The sequence below is a fragment of the Pteropus vampyrus genome, unplaced genomic scaffold, assembly GCF_000151845.1.
Source record: "Pteropus vampyrus isolate Shadow unplaced genomic scaffold, Pvam_2.0 Scaffold95, whole genome shotgun sequence".
NCBI classification, from domain to species: domain Eukaryota; kingdom Metazoa; phylum Chordata; class Mammalia; order Chiroptera; family Pteropodidae; genus Pteropus; species Pteropus vampyrus.
The window spans coordinates 3,504,820-3,523,498 of record NW_011888876.1 but is presented as its reverse complement, the minus strand read 5'-3'; the positions used below and the strand labels follow the sequence as shown (position 1 = coordinate 3,523,498).

Genomic DNA, 18,679 nt, shown 5'->3' with positions numbered 1-18,679 from the left:
TCGCTGCCGCCGCCACCGCCGCCGCCTCAGCCTTCGCCTCAGCCGCCGCCGCCGCCCGCTCCCGCCCGCGTGCGGCGGGATGGACGATCAATCCAGAATGCTGCAGACTCTGGCCGGGGTGAACCTGGCCGGCCACTCGGTGCAGGGGGGCATGGCCCTGCCGCCTCCCCCTCACGGCCACGAAGGGGCGGACGGCGACGGCAGGAAGCAGGACATCGGCGACATCCTCCACCAGATCATGACCATCACCGACCAGAGCTTGGACGAGGCGCAAGCAAAGTTGGTGTCGTCTCATTAAGCATCTTTTGTGTGTGTGAGGGAGCCGGGCCCGCGGCCGAGTCCGGGCCCGGGGTGGCGCCGGGGGCAGCGGCCTCATCCTCGGGCGGGGAACTTTCTCAGAAAGCCGGCCGCCAGCCCGGGCCTCGGGGGGACTTGCCCGCGCCCCTGGACGCGGGCGGGAGTCGGCAAAGTTGCTCTCGGGGCTTGGGTCGGACTTGGCGCCGCGCGGGTTTTGTGGTTTTTCTCTCCCGCGCCGTCTGGCCCATCGGCAGCCCGGCCCCTCGCGCGCGGATTCAAACCTCCCGCCTGGACCCCGGTGCCCGCCGCCCGGAGAGGGCCCCGGGCCGCACCTGACGGAAGTGCAACTTTCTCCCCAGGCCCGGAGTCCTGGCGCCGGGCTCCACTTGGCCGCGGGACGACCTCGCGGTGCGGGCGGCTTCCCTGCTCCGGCGCGGGGCGATGGGCGGTTCCCGGGCGGGGTGGGTGCGGGAGGCCAAGTTCTCGGGGCGGGGTGGGGGGGGCGGCCTCGCAAAGTTTGCGGAGCTGTCACCGCCCGCTGGCCGCAGGCGGCCGCCCGCCCGCGCGGGCTCTCTCTGCGGAGGGCGGACGCGGGAGCCCCTCCGCGCAATCCCCTCCCGTGGGTCGCCGCCGCCTCCCGGGTGTCGAGGCTCCCCGCACGGGTTCGCGCCCTGCGGTCGCCGAGGCTGCTGCCTGCCGGGCAGATGGGTCGCGCTTCCTTCGGGCTGGAGCTTGAGCCGCCGGAGCTTGCCGGCTGTCGCTCACTAGTCAACTTGAGTTTCTGTTGACTTTCCAGGGTTCAAAAAAGCCGTTCCGAATCGGGGGCCGGAATTAAATCTTGGGTCTAACTTAAAGGAAGGCGCCATATTATTCCATAGGTGATGCTAATACCTTTGTGTTTTGCTATTTGTTTTTTAGGAAACATGCCCTAAACTGTCACAGAATGAAACCCGCGCTCTTCAGCGTCCTGTGTGAGATCAAAGAGAAAACAGGTAAGACGCTGCGCCCCGCTGTGGGCCTGGAGACCCCCGAGGTGGGGTCAGAGCTACTCCTTCGACTCTCCAGTTGAGAGCTGCTGCTTTTGGGCACCGCCATCTTTGATCATTCTCTCCTTCCCACCTCCTGATCGTGAGAAAAAAAACTGCAATAAATCTGGAGTCGCTTTCTCAATTCCGCTCCTAGTGTAAAATGAAGTGTAGATGCGGACGGGGCTGGGTCGCTGTCCCCAGGTGGCCGCCCCTAGCTGCAGCCGGGGAGGGGGCCCGGAGCGTCAGCCGCCCTCTCCAGCTCCTTTCGCCTTGTTTGTATGTCAGTTTTTAAAAGGAGCAACGGGAGACTGGATGCCAGGAACCGAGTCCCCGGGAGAAGCATCGCCCGAACTTTGTTTTACTTGGATAGCCTTAAGCGTCAGCTCCACTGATAGAAGAATAGATGCAATTGAACAGACTCCAGGGGCATGTTTGAATTAGTGTTTTAGTTGGGCAGATTACTTTTAAGAAAAGAGGAAGAGTAAATGATGCCTTTAGGTATATACAGTGTATTACATCTATTAATAATACTTTCAGTAAATTTTATCCTTGAAGTCATTACTTTGTAAATACGCTTAATATATTTTATAAAATAGAGAAAGGTCCACGGATGCAGGTTAAACAATTTTTGAAGTGTTCGAGGCAGGGAATATATATGAGGAGACAGCTTTTGCAGAAGTGCTGGAGTGAAAGCTACAAGTACATATTAGATAAATTTTTGGCAGTTCATGTTAATTTAATTTTCTTAGACTTAAAAATTGAAGGCAATTTAGTGTCGAGGTGACAGTAGTGACTCAGGTGGAATTAGAGATTTAATCTAGATGTTTTAGTTGGTATTTGGTTTTATCTTCCCTGAATATGGCAAACAAGTGCGTTAAACAAGCTTTACTGTTTTGTGTTTATGTCTGTATGTGCCTGTGTTGGCTATACAATGTTACAAAGTTGCCATTTTTAAGTTGAGGCAAAGAAGAGAAAGTTAAAGTCCAGGATGTAGCAATATCCAAGAGATACAATTTTAAACGTTAACTGATTGTATTTAAATTGAGTGTACAAGTAATAGTATACTGCCTATAATTGTTATTTGGTGGGCGAGTTACTCTCCTTGTAAACAGATTTTTCACTCTGCAATGCTATTCTGATCCTAAAAGTAACCTAGAAAAGATGATGAGTTGTTGCTGGCTATTAAAATATATAGTAAAACCATGACTAACAGCAAATATCAAGAGCCTTAAAGAGCACCGTTTCTGCTTTTCATTCACATAGTATGCATGGTTTCCTGATATTGAGTGATCTTTTTAAGATGCATTTTACATTTTGTAAGCCACAGACGTTTTAAATTACTAACTTTCACTCTGTGTTGACTTTTAGCTATCTTTGGAAAGCATTGTGATTTAAAACAGTAGATAATTTTTATCTGACTATAAAATAAGACATTAAGCATTAAATCTTAAAGATTCTTAGTTTAGGAGCCTAAAAGTACATAATTCTCAGTAAATTATGTTGCTTAATGTCCAAGGATTTTCTTGCTATCAGGGCTCCACTTCAGTTTCTGCTGACAGCTAAGCACTGGGGTATTGACTATGTTGTGAATATTAAGATTGATTCCACTTTATACGGCATTATATTACTAGGGAGAGGGGATTGATATTCTTCCCCTCACCCCCTGCTCATGATTTGTATTTATTTATTTTTTTTGCCTTTTTTAAGTTTTGGCCTAGTTAGCCTGAGAACCAAACCCAGCAAACTGCTTTTCTTGTTTAGACATTTAGCAGCAGGCAGAATTCAATTAGGAAGCATGAGTCCTCTAGTTGCTTATTTGCACAAGACTTAGTTACACCGTTCTGAAAGGATAGTGTAGTCAACCTCATGTCAAAGGTGAGTTACGAAAAAGAAAGTCTTTTCAGAGTCTGGGATTACTGGCAAAGAGAGCTTTGGTAGGGCTCTTGCTATTTAAGAAGCAAGAGGTAGCTGACAAAGGAAATTTTTGTGTTTTGAAATTTGTTTCTGAGGCTTTCAGTGATACTTTGTAAATTAGATCCTCTTTTTGTGCTTTGGCCAGTGGATTCAAGTTTGCACATTATCTCTTTTGTAAAAAGCCAGCAGCCGACAAAGCGTAAAGGAGGCTGTCTGGTCAGAGGCATCTTCCTGCCAGCCTCTCTAAGCTCGAGAGGGATGGATTTAAGTACCGAATGATTGATGGGGGTGAAGCTCTTTCTCTCCCCTCCTTTCTTCCCTACTTACTACCCATAGCTCCACCTCAGCCTCTAAAACTAGTCTTAGAAGGAGACAGGGACGCTGGACTCAGAATCCTTGGTTTGAAATAAAACAGCTGTGTAGACATTAGTGTTACCAAAGCAAAGAAAGCGGGGCAGCAAATTCCAGCTTCCCCCCCCTCCCCCACACCCACCCCCCATCTGTTCCCATGGTCATGCTTTGGAAACTTATAAAATAAGCATTGTTGAATATCTGTATATTGTGTAATGCTTTTTCTTTAGGTCATTTTACTTAATCTAATAATATAACATTCAAACATTAATTCTCTGTAATCTAGAGAAAGTTTACCTAGTCATTTGTAATAGGAACCTGGAACATTATGTGATGACTCTATTCTGCATAATGGAAGGGTAGGGGGTTGACTAGTGGGAATGTGTGTGGGGGGGAACTGTCACTTCAATAGATAATGTCATTTCAGTTGTACTTCTAAAATAAAACAAAATCTTTAAAAAGAATTCCATGTATTTGTAGATCTGCCAGTCGATTTTGAGATTTCTGATCAGGTAGTGAACACTGCCAGTTCTGATGCACATGAGGGGTTTAGTTTGGAAAACATCTTTTTTCCCTCCTACCAAATACAAAAAGGTATTTTTCCCATCTGACAGATAAATGGGTAATCCACCACAATTATATTATTTTCTTGTTCAGAGGTAGGGAAAGTATGCTTTTACTATGAGATACTTGCTTTTTCTTGAAAATGTATTCTTTTGTGAAATTTGTCATTCAGTTATTTTGGGGCAAAAATATCTGTCAATGTTGAATTTTGTGATATTTATGCATTTTGAAAGCCATTGAAAGTTATAGGCTTTATAATGAAGATATTTGTGCCTCTAAACTAAGTAAACAACCAGTGAGATAATTATGTTAAGATTTTTCTTGTTTTTTAGCCATATTTTACCATCACTTATTAATTATTAATAATATTTATTTATGATGCTATGAGAGCTCTTCATCTACATTTTTTGGTGCATTCCCTCACAGCTTTTTGGCCACCTTAATCTTGATTGTTGAAGTACTTTCTTTTGTGAAATGTTATATCCTCGCAAATCTGCCTTCTTAAAGGTCTTAATTATGACAGTTTCAATGAAGGAAATGGTTTGTTTTTGAGAAAAAAAAGTATTTAAAACATTTAAATGAAAATCCAACGTTTTGGCATAGAATCTGAATCGTATTGTGAAAAAATGTATATTAAAAAATTAATACAACCTTTTTCTTTCTTTAAACGGTAGGTTAAAATACTCCATGTTGATAGCTGCCAACCAAACTCTGATTTATTGCTACCACAAACCCTAAATAGCATTCATTTACTAGTAATGTCTAATGGCATACATGATGGTTTGCCAGATTTGTGGCCTTTGTGAGGCTTATAAGCAAGACTGACTTGGGAAGATCATAAAACTTAATGAACTTCTCTACTGCAGGAGGTGTCCGCAGGGGAAGAGAAAGGCCTGCTTGGCTGGTTGGGCTGGTTGAAGTATTTTTTTATGTTTAAGGAGAAGAAAATGACTATTAAAAATGCTTTACTTTTAAAGGAACACTCCGTAGAAAGACTCATAAGAATTTTAGAGAGCAAAACTGGTTCAAGAATGGAGCTTGAGTTTTTATATGCATTTTGAATATGATTTATATGATTAAACCTTTTATCTTTGCTGCTACAAGTGTGACCAGCTCTCAGAGGGACAAGGCAGTGCTCTTAGTCAACACCTCTCTATTTAATTCTGACCTTAAAGATTTAGAGACTCATTGGAGTCTTCTTTTTCTGATCTTTTTTTTTAAATTTATGCTTCAATGTTAAAATTTCTCTGTACAGTGCCATGTAATTCTTTAATTTCCAGTGTTTAAAAACCAAATATTTCATCAAATGAAAATGTACCACGAAAGGTGAAAATTGTTATATGTGAGACTAAATGCTGTCGTATGTATTACATACGTTCTTTTAGGTTGCTCTTACAATATTTCCAATGTAATTATCATTACTTGTTCCAGAGTTTTAAAAACAAATGTACTGCTCTATACATGATTAATTTTGTGTTTTAATGAGCTTATTTTCTGTTTTTTTAAAAAATGTTTTATTATGGACAACTTCAAATATAAAACATGTAGAGTGAAGAGAAACTCGAACCCTCATGAACTCATCACCTACCTTCAGCAGTTAGCAACACTTAGCCATTCTTTTCTCTGTGACTCCTACTCTTTCATAATAATTTCAAAGCAAATTTTAATGGACTTTTAATATTTTAAATTTAATTTCAATTTTAGACATGGCTCGTTTGCATTGGAAATATTAAATGATTAAATAGGAAAAAATACATAGTATATCTTAGAAATATCATAAATTATATTGCTTTATCATAAATTTTTTCTTAAAGCAATTTAAGAATATTTTTTATCAAATTTTTTCTATTTTTATAAATTTGTATAACTTACTGAAATTTTTTAGGAAGTTTTGAGGGCGGATGTAAAAGAATGGTTTTCTAACTTCCTTTATTCTTCCTCTCCCATCCTCATAATACATGCAGTGTATTTGTAGAAAACCTATAAAAAAACCCTGCTACACTGTTGTTCCTTAGAACATCATGATCTAAAGTATCAAGTAGGTATTATCTTAAAAATATGGGGCTGTCTACTAACCTTCTTGTCAATACTAACTTGATCTGTGCAAGTAATTCTTTCCTCAGTTTTAGTGGACTTCATTTTTTTAGCTTTATGTAGTTTTGGTATTTTCTTTGGTAGTTTACTATGTTGTTATATACATATACATAATTTTATTCCAAATCAGGAGTATATTACAATAGTAAAGGAAATCCTGACTTGCCCCCAAAAGCACACTGGTTTATTAGCTTTCATAAAATATATCAGTGTACGTTTTTCATACTATGATCCTTTTCCTTTTAATTAATTTTGCTTGTACTTTTAGATTTCATTTTGTACATTTTGTAAAAGGCCACTTCCAAGACAGATTTAAATTTAACATCTTATTCAGATTATTTAAATTTTGCTACTTTATGGTGGCATTATATAGGATGAAATTATATGAAGTATAGCTGTAAAGAATTGAAACCGCATTTCATGAACCACACCCTAAATCAGTCATCACTTTCATACTCATACTATTGAGGTGTCTATTGAGAATAAATTTAACACATCAGCACCAACACATCAAGTTAAATAAGGATTTTTAGACTGTTTTTCCTCTATTTGTGTATATGTGAACATCTTTAGGTATTTATTATTTCAATATTGACACTATGAGAATAATGTTTTATTTGTTTTCTCAGCAGGCTTGTGTTTTAGCCATTTATCAGTGTGATCAGCATGATTTAGGTAGTAACTGACTAACAAAGCTTGCACACACCCCCCTCCCATGTTGACCTTTTCAAACATTTGCTCTACTTCAGTAAGCCATTTGAGTCTTTAAGTATGAAGAGAGTAAATAATTTACATCACTATGGAGTGTAAATTGGTCAAAGTTTTTCAGACATGGCTATCAAATTTTTTACACAGTTATAGAAGTTAATCAGACAAATTACTATCACAGCTAGATGGTAGTGTTATATATAACAAGTAAATTATAAGTAATGCTTGAATGAGCCACTGAAAAAAATGAACCTTTCTATACCATCAGACACAACATAATTTGAAAATAAATTTCATTAATCTTTTAACATTTGATTCTAATTATCCTCTTTATAGCAGAATAACCAGAATTTCTTTGTTATTTTTTTGCGGACATATTCCGTATACGTAATATGTTTGTAGTTTTGGATGGCAAACAGTAGTTTGCTTTGGTATGAAATTTGAGTTGTATGTCTAGCAAAAAAACTGGTGTGATAGAATGTGTTAAGTTGAATTGGTATAGTATTTTTTTTTTGTGTGTATATAGTATGGTAATTAAGACTGAAAATAATTAAAAGTAATTATAGATAAAAATAATTTTTAAAAGTTTTGTACTTGTTTTCTTTAAGTGCTTTAAAAATGTAAAACTTTTTTGAACAATAACTCTTTTTGTGTGATTATATTAATGAGGACTTTGGTATACATTGTAATCCTTTAAATGCTGATGATTCCTCACAATGTTTAAACCATAATTTGAGAGACTCAACATATGTTATGGCAAAATGATTTTTTTTTTTTTGTTTTGCTTTATGGGATACATCAGTTTTAAAAGCATATTTCTTAGGCATCCGAGTCCAGCAGGTGGCTTTTTACATTAAAAAATTCATAAATTTTAAAAAACCATAAAATTTTATTTCAGATTCAGATTAACTAATTGAGAATGTCAACATTTCCACTGTCTCTGTATTAACATTTATAGTAGAACAAATGGTTGCATATAGAAATTATCTGCAACATAATCTAAATTAAGATTCTAAACAGGCATTACAGATGCTGGTAACTTTGGCAATTATCATTTTGTTTGGTGAACAGTAGTAAAACAGTGTGCGGTAAAAGTGTTTAGAGAGAGAGGATAAATAAATTGAACAGTTTTGCAATGCAAAGTGGTTTGTGGTGTTTTTGAGGATTTCTTGGCTCTCTCTTAACTGCTATTGTGAGCCTGGAGCAGATTTCCCCATTGCTAATGCCCTAGAAGTATTAATTCACTTTGATATGCTAATTAGAGGGCATTATGCAAGAAATGAGATTAAGTGGCAGCATGAAGCCATTTGCCTGTCAGTAAATTGAGAGCTTTAGCATCAGGAGGAGCTTTGTTGTTTTTTTTTTTGTTTTTTTTTTAGTTTCTCTTGGTTTTGCATATAAATAAAATTGATTGAAAGGTCTAGAGAAGCTTCTAGAACATTGGTGGGTTTTTTTTCCCCCTCTTATGATTATTTAAACGTAATGTTATAGAATTTTTCTGAATATTAATTGACCTAATTTGAGATAGAAATACGAAGTTTTCATTGTACTATCTATATATGCAAGTATACTAAGAAGTTTGTCATTTAGTCTTTTTTTTTCTGAAAGCCTAATTTCAGCAACGTGGCTAGTGAACTATCACCTCTTTTCCGAAGTGTAAACTTGCATGTGTGCTTGTGCACCAGTGTCTTACTAAACTGAACTTTACAAGAATATTTTCTTCACTAGGGAAAGAAGGAAGAAGTTGTTGAATTGGGCTTCAGGAAACTATATTAAATGAGAATTAAGACTCATTTCGGTATCTAAAAGCTGAAACAATTAGAATTAATGGTTAAACTCTGCCCTTTATAGTACCTGTGGAATTTACATTTCAACATATATCTGTTGGGTAAGATTACCATACTATTTCATTTTCATGTTCAAGAGAGTTTCACATTTGATTTTGCTGATTTTTGTGGTTTAAGCCAAGGCCTTTGATATTCTCTCTAAAAAAGCAACCGTGTGATTTTTCTGTATTTTGTGGGGGAATACATGAATGAATACTGGGATGTGGTGGCCTGGGAGGAGGACAGAACTTCTCTGGGCCTGTCAAAAAATTTAGATTTCCTCAAACATGGAACTTCTACCTGTGTAAACCATTGCTAGAGGTAGAATTGCCAAACCCTGGCCTAACTACAATCCAGTGTGGCTGGATAGGAGCGGGTTTAGATAAAGCATTCATCTTGAGGCTTGGTTCTAGTGTCTGAATTCCACCACTGGCTGTGACTCTAGACCCAATAAACCATAACTTCTCTTCAGAGCCATATGGATTATTTAGTCACCACAGCTGCCATGCATACACACTACTACCAAGGCTGGCATCACCTCGGCGTGCATGTGTGGTGCCTGTTAATGGTAATGGCAGTTAGGAATGTACACACAGAGGAGTGATAAGAGTCTCTCCTGAGACAAAAGTCCCGATTATGTTTCTCAGAGAGAGGACTTAGTGTACCTGCGCATTAGCTGCTCTTCTAAATGAAATACTTGGTTACTTTAAATTCTCATTCCCTTCTCAGACTCCCTGAACTATTTAAATCAGTGAATCCTCATTAGTCTCTGATTACTTGCTAAATTTCATTTAAAACATACGAAGTTATTTTTGATTGAAATGGGAACAAAAAGCTTTTGAAATTACATATTATTTTTTAAACAAAAAGTTTCTACAGGCTTTTAGATGCGCTAATAAGCTTTGTAAGTAGGAATTTAGAGAGGAATTATTATTGGGAGGGACTTCTGAAATACTTGAGTGGCATTGATGGGGAAATCGCTGCATTTAAAAAAATAAATGAAATGGTAAGCTTATATGTGCCTGTTATGTAGAAACCTTTACTATCCAGGTGTCCTCAAATGAGAAAGAATTGACTTAGGTGGCCTCACAAGTTTCTTTTCTCCCCCACTTTCAAAAAAAAAAAAAAACACCTAAGGATGAAGGTAGTTGGAATTCATAGTCAGATATATCATTTTCAACTTGGAATAGGAACTAGAACAGGAAATTGATTTTATATTTATTATGGAAGCAAGAACTCTGCCACCAACTGACAGCCATCCATGTTTTAGTTTTGTGATAATTGTTCACAGACTTTATTCTGCAGTTGGCCCAGATTATTTATAATGTTGATTGGAGGTGTTGGTCTATTAAAAGGTATGCATATAATGAATATCTTTAATTAAATCAAGTAATATCAGAATATTTTATTTTTCTTTTGCATTGGATCTTGAGTCCAGGATTAACTGTCAGTACTGGTAAGAACAACTTACAATAGATTGTGCAATGATTTCTCTGGCTTCATGGATGTATTTATTACCATTTTTGAACAAATTATACTAACATGAAAAGTTGTGTTTGAAATGATTGTGTGGTAGATAAGGCGATACATTACAGGAATGGTTGGGTTTATGGAGCTTTATGTAGAGGTTTTCTCAGAAATTATAGCACAGGGCTGTCACTATAAAACCCAGTGATACAGTTGGTAATAATGTACAGTGGAGATATTTTTAGATTTTCACTTGTTATTCAAATAAGTGAGAACCCTCTGGTTTTTTCGTCATATTTCTTTGTTGGAATATATAGGAGGAAAAAAATGACGGAAATTCTTTTAACTGTGTATAGGGTGTGGGTATTTGACTTGTCTGAATTTCTCTTGTTTACCACTTGTTAGAGCAGTGATGTGATATTGAAGATATATATTCTTAGGAACTTACTACTGACTTCTTGGTTCTTGACCTTTTGACTGTGATTAGGTATAGAAACAGAGTGCTTGAAGAAAATGAAATGATGGACTCTATAAACATAAATTTTATTCTGTCGATATATTGCATGAATTAATTTTGATTTACCTAAATTTATGATTTATGTTCAATAGAGGAAATATTCTTTTCAGTATAATCAGTCTAATATTACAGTTTCTAAAATTAAATCAATTAAATTTTTTGACTGATTATCATTATGACTTATTAATTACCATGTCACTTTTAAATTCCTAATATTTCAAAATATTGGCTTGGTGTCTAATAGTGTTTTCTAGAAATAAACTATGATCCATGTGTATGCTTTGTTTTAACTTGAAAATCTCAAGTTTAAAGTTTATACTTAGTTGACTGCTTTTCAGTGAGTGAATTATTTTAGAAACACAAACTTTTTTTCCAATTAAAAAAAGTAGATGTCAGAGACTGTAATGTGAGAAAAAGAGTAAGTTATTCTCATAAAGTCTTCCCTTTCAATTTTAAATGTTAGAGTGATGGGCAAGCCATAGAATTTATAAACCTATTTGTCTTTAAGCGAATATAATTTCCTGTGCTTTAATATACAATATTGGAAAGACAAGGCTCTTCTCTTCAGAAGATTCCATTCATTTAATAATGACAATACAAACTATCATTTACTGAGCATCATCTGTATACCAGGCATTGTCCATGGTACTTTACTACTCTACATGCATTTAAAAAAATTATGGGAAAAAAACCAAAACAATCCCTACTTGAAAATTTGAAAAGTAATACACACTTTTTGGGGAAAAATTTATATAATGCAGATGACATATGTTTCTTAAACTTACAGCAACCCTCCAAGGTAGATATTTTAATTCTAAATTTGTGGATGAGGAAACTAGCAGAGAGAGGTTAGGTAATTTAACCATGGCCCTGCGAGTGGCAACCCAGGCTGTCCTTGCTCCAGAGGTGGCGGCAGAATCTCTCAGTTTGGGCCAAGAAAATAATGAAAATTGAGGATGCAAAGAAGATGGCAAATCCTGAGCTTAAAAAAACGTGGTCAGGTCCAAAGTGACACTGAGTGGCAGCAGAGCTATGGTCAGCACCAGTGTAAATATTTGTAGACAACCATGTTTTACAGACTTCAGTTTAATGGCAAAAATCTGCCCTAAATGCCTCAGTAAATATATGCTGGCGAACAGAAGCCTATTCACTGAAGAAACAATTGACTTTAGCTTCTCTGTTGTTAAAGTGGCCTCTAGTGATGGTGCTGCAGTGACTAGATAGAGCAGAGGAGAATGGCTTCCTCCTGGCTGGTGGGCTGGCAGTTTCACTGGCACTGCCAAATGTACTTCCTATTTGTTGTGCAAGGGAATTGGAACAGTGAGGCATTTATCATATCATCCCCTACTCCTCATGCAAGCAAAAAAGGAGAAGTTGTCAATGAAAGAAAAAGAACTGTAATCGCACATTTACATATGCTTCTAATTGTTGATTTGGGGATTTTCTATGAATATAGCTTCACAAAACAGATGCTGTTTAAGAAAAGGGGGAACATAATTTTGTGGGCAATGAATTAAGTGTTTTTGTGGCCCTCTCATCCGTAGCTAGGAGCAGTTTGTGGACCGCGTCTGTGAACGCGGCTCATAATTGTTTTTCACACATAAGTTATGCAAATGAGCTTTTATGGCAACTGGCATAACAATTAGCATCCTCCAGCAATATTTTAGCAGGTTAATTGCAAAATTTCTAAATTGTACATCTGACTTGTTAATTAGGCATGACAGAGGTGGTAAAATAGTTATCTTCAGGCAGTGGCAGCCAGGAGCTGCTTGAAATGCAAAGAGCAACGATTGATTGGATTTGAGGGTTACAATTGTGGGAGCACTGCTGTTGTCAAGTGCCGCTGAGCAGCTCTGCTCCATCAGTTGCCTCAGAGCAAGAACCACGTAGTTGCAGCGGGTATCCTGCCATTTACAAATCTGCTTTATTTAACTCTACAACTCTTCCATTCCGACCTGTACGAACTGTTTATTTCATGCAGTTTCTTCTGCATTGGGATCATTGAGATGAGACGGGCAACACAAAAGAAATTATTTTGTGCTTGAATTTCAAGACCCTAGAAGTTTACTTTCTTTTTTAAAGTCCGTATCAGTATTTCTTACTGGGGGGGAAAAAAAAAGCAGTTGCAAATTCAGTTCTGGAGGCTCTAAGTGTGATCGTTTGCTTTTTAATGATTTAACTCTTTAACATTGTTTGCTTTGTGCTTCACATGTTCATCGCAGGAAAACACTGTTCTCTGTATTTTAATTCTAGTTCTTTAGGTATAGGAGAGGAAAAGAATTCAGTATAAGGGTTACGTACAGTGAACAAGTATACTTTGTGGAATTTTTAAAATAATTATCAACATGGCATACATAGTATAGTGATATATCCCTCTAATAGAATTTTTCTATTTAAAAAATATTTTTAAAAACATTTTTTCAAAATTGATTGTGTTTATTTCTGTGGTCTATTTTGTGGTTTTAATTGGATGGTAACGATGATTTAGTAAACATAAACATTAGTGAACAGAGCCCAATGGCACATGTGTATCTGATTGTGCCAAAATGAACCATGCCTTTTGTGTTTAAATTAGGCTAATTACATTTTTTTGTGCATATAGTACCTACAAGTACACTGAATATGAAGTTAAGCATGTGTGAAATTTGATGTCACCTTTGAATTCACATATAGTCTCTTGATTAAGCCACATTGTGTTTAATGTTGAAATGTTATATTTTCATTTAAAAAGTAAATGTTCTACATGTGCAGCTGTATCAATATTTTACATTTTCTTGTGACATGTGTATATGGAGGAAGTGCCATTTATGATATGTTGTCATCAATAATTTTGTCACTGAGAATAAAAGGCTTTAAACTCATCCACCCACTGGAACGTTTTATCATATTTATTTTAAGAGATATGAAATTAGTGAACAATTGAGCTTTTATATGTAGGAGATGCAAATGTAACTGAATATTTACTATTAATGAAGTGCAACATAAATATCTCAGTGCCAATAAATTATACATAGCAATAGTGTATTCATTCTATAGAGATCTAATAAATATTTTCTTTTTTTCCCCCCCAGATCCTTTAGCTACATTCTTTATTATAGTCTAATATACAGCCAATGGAGATATTAAATATTGGTTAACTTTTTAGAGTGATCTATTAAATTTGAAAATATTGTATTTTGAGTAAGAGTAAAACATCGTTCCAAATCATTACATTTACTGATTAAATGCTCACTGATTTTTATCTATCACTGTAGTCAACAATTCAAGCAAGAGTTTACTACAGTAATGCTTCAGTGGATAATATTTGGAATAGAGTAACCATTTTAATGAGGTTCATCGAGAGAGATTCAGCAGGGAGCATTTCAGGTGTATTATGGCTTTTGTCTTGTCATGAGCTGCACGTCTCTATAACATTAAAGAAAAAGCTACACGGCCCACTCATCTCAGTAAAAAAAAAATTTTTTTTAAGCCAAAACAATAACCAAAAACCACCTTTCAAGTAAAGTCTGAGCAGAAAGATAGTAAGTATCGGCAGCACTTCATGATTTTAGGAAACTTGATAAGTAAATACTATTTCTGTAGGTTAAATTTCTATCACATTTTTAACTGTCCCAATATTGATCACCCTATAGAGGAATGAGACTGAAGTCTGGTAGTTATTAGTATAAAGAGGGTCAGCTGCAGAGACTGGTGGTACCCGAGCAGAGGCTCTCATGGTAATGATGCTGCTATTTATAGATCCCCATTTCATTAGTTGCAGAGTTTCAAGGAAGGGATTTTCTCTAGGGGAAATGGATACTTGAAGTTCATTTTCTTCCTCACATTAAGGCAGAAATGTGAACAACCTTCAGTATAGGACATACAATTACAGTATTTTTGCAGGGGCAGTTTATGCCCTAAATGTGTTTGCAACAGTAAATGTTGTAAATTTAAAACAAAATATAAGAATTCAGAAATGCTAGTTGCCATCCTGGCTGAGTGCTACTACATGCACATTGTTTTATTACATTTCTTTTCAATTTTTTTCTTGTAAAAATTATTAAATTTTTAGAAACTATACAAAGCTGAGTACAACTATAAGTGTATTCTTTAGAGTGCTCTAAGGCCTGTGAAAGAGTTAATTGATTGCACAAAGTGCAGTTTCCAACAAAATATAGTCCACCCACAATGTGTATCTGTATATATTTATAAAATAGGTAATTGTGCTTTCCTTCTCAAATTCTTGACATTTGAGTTATTTTTTCCCCCTTTAAGAGAATATTTACTTAGTTAGTATTCACTTAATTAGAACTGACTGTTTAATGTTTTCTGGGAGGGTATTTATGGTATTTTCTTTGCTATATTTGCATTCCAGAAATTAAGTCCCCCTGCCATTATTCGGCGAGCCTTTCATACATTAGAATGATGAATTGAAAGCAGAAATGGGAAAAAGACTGCAATGCAATGAAAATTTAATCAGCGTCTTCTGCTGCTTTAATAAGGCAAATAATTCTTATTGGCCGCTGTGTTAAGGTTTCTAATATTTAATTCATAACAAACCTTGCATTATTCTGCAGTAGCATCGACAGCTCCACTTTGCTGCCTGCCAACAGGCAACCATAAAAACTTAAAAGCAGATGTAAATGTCTAAAACAAGGAGAATGATTAGATCTAAAGCGGTCAGAAAAATCAACAATATTGTGAAAGAGCTTGATGGATCTCTATATTCAGTGATGCAAAAATGATATTAATTAAACTTATTCAAACAGATTTTTTTGGAGTTGGAGGTAACCTTTTCGAAGGCATAGCCTTTTAGTGCCTGACCAAAGACCTCGAAGAAAGTAAATGTCAATACAATGTTGATAATAAGCTTCTTTAAACTGGATACAAACTCTCCCATTAATATTAGAAGTATCTGGTTTATATTCCTGTGTATATGAATTCTCTCAGCGAATGCAGTGCTAAAATTGAGCTAATGGAATAAAATGTTTTATCTTCCATTAACCCAGTTTGAGAAAAGCAGTAGCTTTCACAGTTTCTCCAATTTTTGTTTAAAATGCCTTTAAAAATTTTTGTCATAGGATTAAAAAGAATATATGTTTTTATTGCCTAACCTGAATTTAATGATTCCATAAATAATAGTGTTCCTCTTTCTAGATTACCATCTAGATTATCCAAGTCTTCTCTGCTAGGTTATGTTGGGCACTAAATTCGAGCCTGAAGAAATGAACAAAAAGATATTGTTACAGATTATATGTAAACAGCCTGAATCATTCAAAAGGATGTGGAGAAGAGTATTTCTATAGTGTGAAGCCAGAGAAAATGGCAACCTGCCAAAGCTAGGTGCAAGCTCTTGTTACATGGAAGGGTTGGGCCTGTTCTCATTTCTTCTTGAAATGGCTTAATTGGTGTCAGCACCCCAGGGATAAAGGCCTCTAACACTGAAATCCACACGATTCACCCTGTCTCTGCTCAGTGTAGGGAAACTGGTAACAACTGGTGGTGAATGAGGAGTGAACGGTGCTGTAACAATACTCGATGATGTTTGGGATGACAGAAATTAATACGCACTTGCTTGAAGAAAGCAATGATTAATGGCAGTGAGCACGGGAATGCTGTCCCTTCTTTTACTCCACTTTGATGGGGATTGAAAAGCAAAAGGCTGTTTTCATTCTCTGTAGAAAGCAGAGGTCACACAGAGTACATTATAGCAATTTTTCCTCTCTGGTTTTTTTATTTCATAAATATTATGATAAGCATAGATTAGATAGGGTTTTTTTTTTTATGAAAGCTTAAAAGGATATTTTATGTCACTTAAACATTGTTGTTTATGCATAAAGAAATCACACATTCTTTTCACTTGTTAGATCATTTCCCTTCATGTCAGAATAATTAGTGTAATTAGGAATTAAAAAAGCCCACAAACATGCAGTTGTATCAATGCTGCTTACCATTATGTAACTGAAATCAAAAGGGCTTAGTTTTCTAAAGACTTCTAGGACAGGATGAGGACAGGAATGTTGCAGGGGTTTTCACCTTTTTTCTGCCCCTCCCCCGGTTTTTCTCAGTGACTGTTTGACGTAAATATATTTTGCAAGGTACTTGCACTTGTCAGCAGCTTTCTTAGCCATTTGATAAAGATTCTTTATTCTACAAGAAAGCCTGAAATAACAGAACTGTACTTTGGATAATGAATTCTTCATCTGTGGAGAACTTTAAAACAAAGTACAGTGTTGGCATTTTTTTCTTTTGAGTGAGAAGGCTGATATATCTTTTGGATCCGACAGGAAGACATAAATTAATAGAGTTCTGGAGTTCAGTTTCTCATTAATAATCCATTTTGTCATGGTTCTTGGCATTGTCAGCCTAGTAACTGGTTCATATTTTGCTAAAGGATAAAAGCAGATTATATCTTAAAGCACAAAGCAAGGATAAAGAGTTTATCGCCTTTTGGGGTAATTACATGCTATAAGAAAAATATTCTTTTGCAAAAAGTTTCAAATTTTAGATAGAAATACACTACATTTTTCATAAGTAAAGCTTTTATTTTAAGATCTGAAAGGATTCTTGGAACCTTAGGATATTAGAGTTTTAGATCATTGCTTAAATAGAGTTGCCTTTGCTGATTATTTGCAAAGTTTCGCGTTTGAGAGACAGTTTTAGTAGACTTAATTAAGCCTGTTTTTATATTTTTAGAACTCTTTACGATAGGATATAATTATAGTTCAAAAAAAAACATTCAGAAAAGTCACTGTTCTTCTCTTTGCATTGGTAGTTCTAGATAGTCTATTACCCCTGCCTCGTTACTCAGACATGGGATCCTTGACAGCCATTGTGAAGGGTGCAGTTTTAATCATCTGAAAAATCCAATCAATAAAATAAAAATAAAACAGTCTTGTTTCTAATGTGATAATCCTCTACTAACCTTTTTTATGGAAACTCCAGAAACGATTATTTGTATATATTGAACCCAGTTACAGTTTCTCATAAATGGCATCATTTAAAGTTGTTTGTATTTTAAAGAAATTAGTTCTTATAAAAATTGAAATACCACATCTTCCCTAATATTTGATAGTATGGTCACCGGTGAACTGAGATTCCACATTATTTAAGGGCGGGAAACAAGTTGAAGGAAAATGGGTACAAAATAATACCAGTGTTTTTCATGCATTTAAGAATTTTTATTTTTTAGTGTGTTATTTGTATAGCAAGTCTTTTACAGGTATTGTCTTAGAAATAGAAAAACTGAAAAATATGTTTAGTCTTTAAAACTTAGGATGTGCTACCATTCCCAGTTGTCCTTACCTTTTTTTGTTTGTTCGTTCATTCTGAAACTTCTAAGCAACACATGTGGTGTGTGCAAAGTCATAAATCTAGGGTTGATTATTGAGGTAACAAGCTATGAGACAAAGAGAAGGCTCTATCTGGGTTATAAGGTGAAGGAAGGAGTATTAAATTATGACCTACTGGGGAAAATTATGGGAGATTTACCTATCTGTACTTAGAAGGCTTTTTCTTATTATAATTTAAAACTCTTGATTTTGGGGGGGTCATTAAAGTTCATCATTGGGTAAAATTGGGCAAAGTTAATGCTGATAGTGGTATGCTAGAAAGATTCATTTAGGAATGGGTGGACTTTTTTTTAGTTTTTATTCTCTAGGATGCTGTAAGCTGCTAGAGGGCAAGGACTGTACCTTTTTTTTTTTTTTTTAGCACATAGAATGTGATCAAATAACTTACTTTTAAATAAATAACTAAATGCCTTCCCCACACATTATATGAGGTATGTTTGCTGAGTGTTTTAAATCTGATATTACATTCTTCTAATCTTTTATATAGAAATTTATCTTAACTGTGACAACTATATACAACATAGGAAAACTGCCATAGCTACTTACCTGGATCTTAAATAATTTATGCACAAATTATATAAG

The 18,679-nt window shown here is 36.3% G+C and overlaps 1 protein-coding gene across 2 annotated transcripts in view; it reads left to right on the top strand.

The window, feature by feature from the left end:
• Positions 1-6: 6 nt before the first annotated feature.
• The window catches only part of PBX3 (PBX homeobox 3), a 195,096-nt gene continuing 176,423 nt past the window's right edge, over positions 7-18,679 (top strand). For both annotated transcript variants that reach the window (XM_023533065.1, XM_011364277.1), the window contains exons 1-2: positions 7-279; positions 1,216-1,289. In XM_023533065.1, coding sequence (XP_023388833.1) covers positions 80-279; positions 1,216-1,289 — 274 coding nt within the window. In that variant the 5' untranslated portion in view covers positions 7-79. The remainder of the gene's footprint in view (positions 280-1,215; positions 1,290-18,679) is intronic.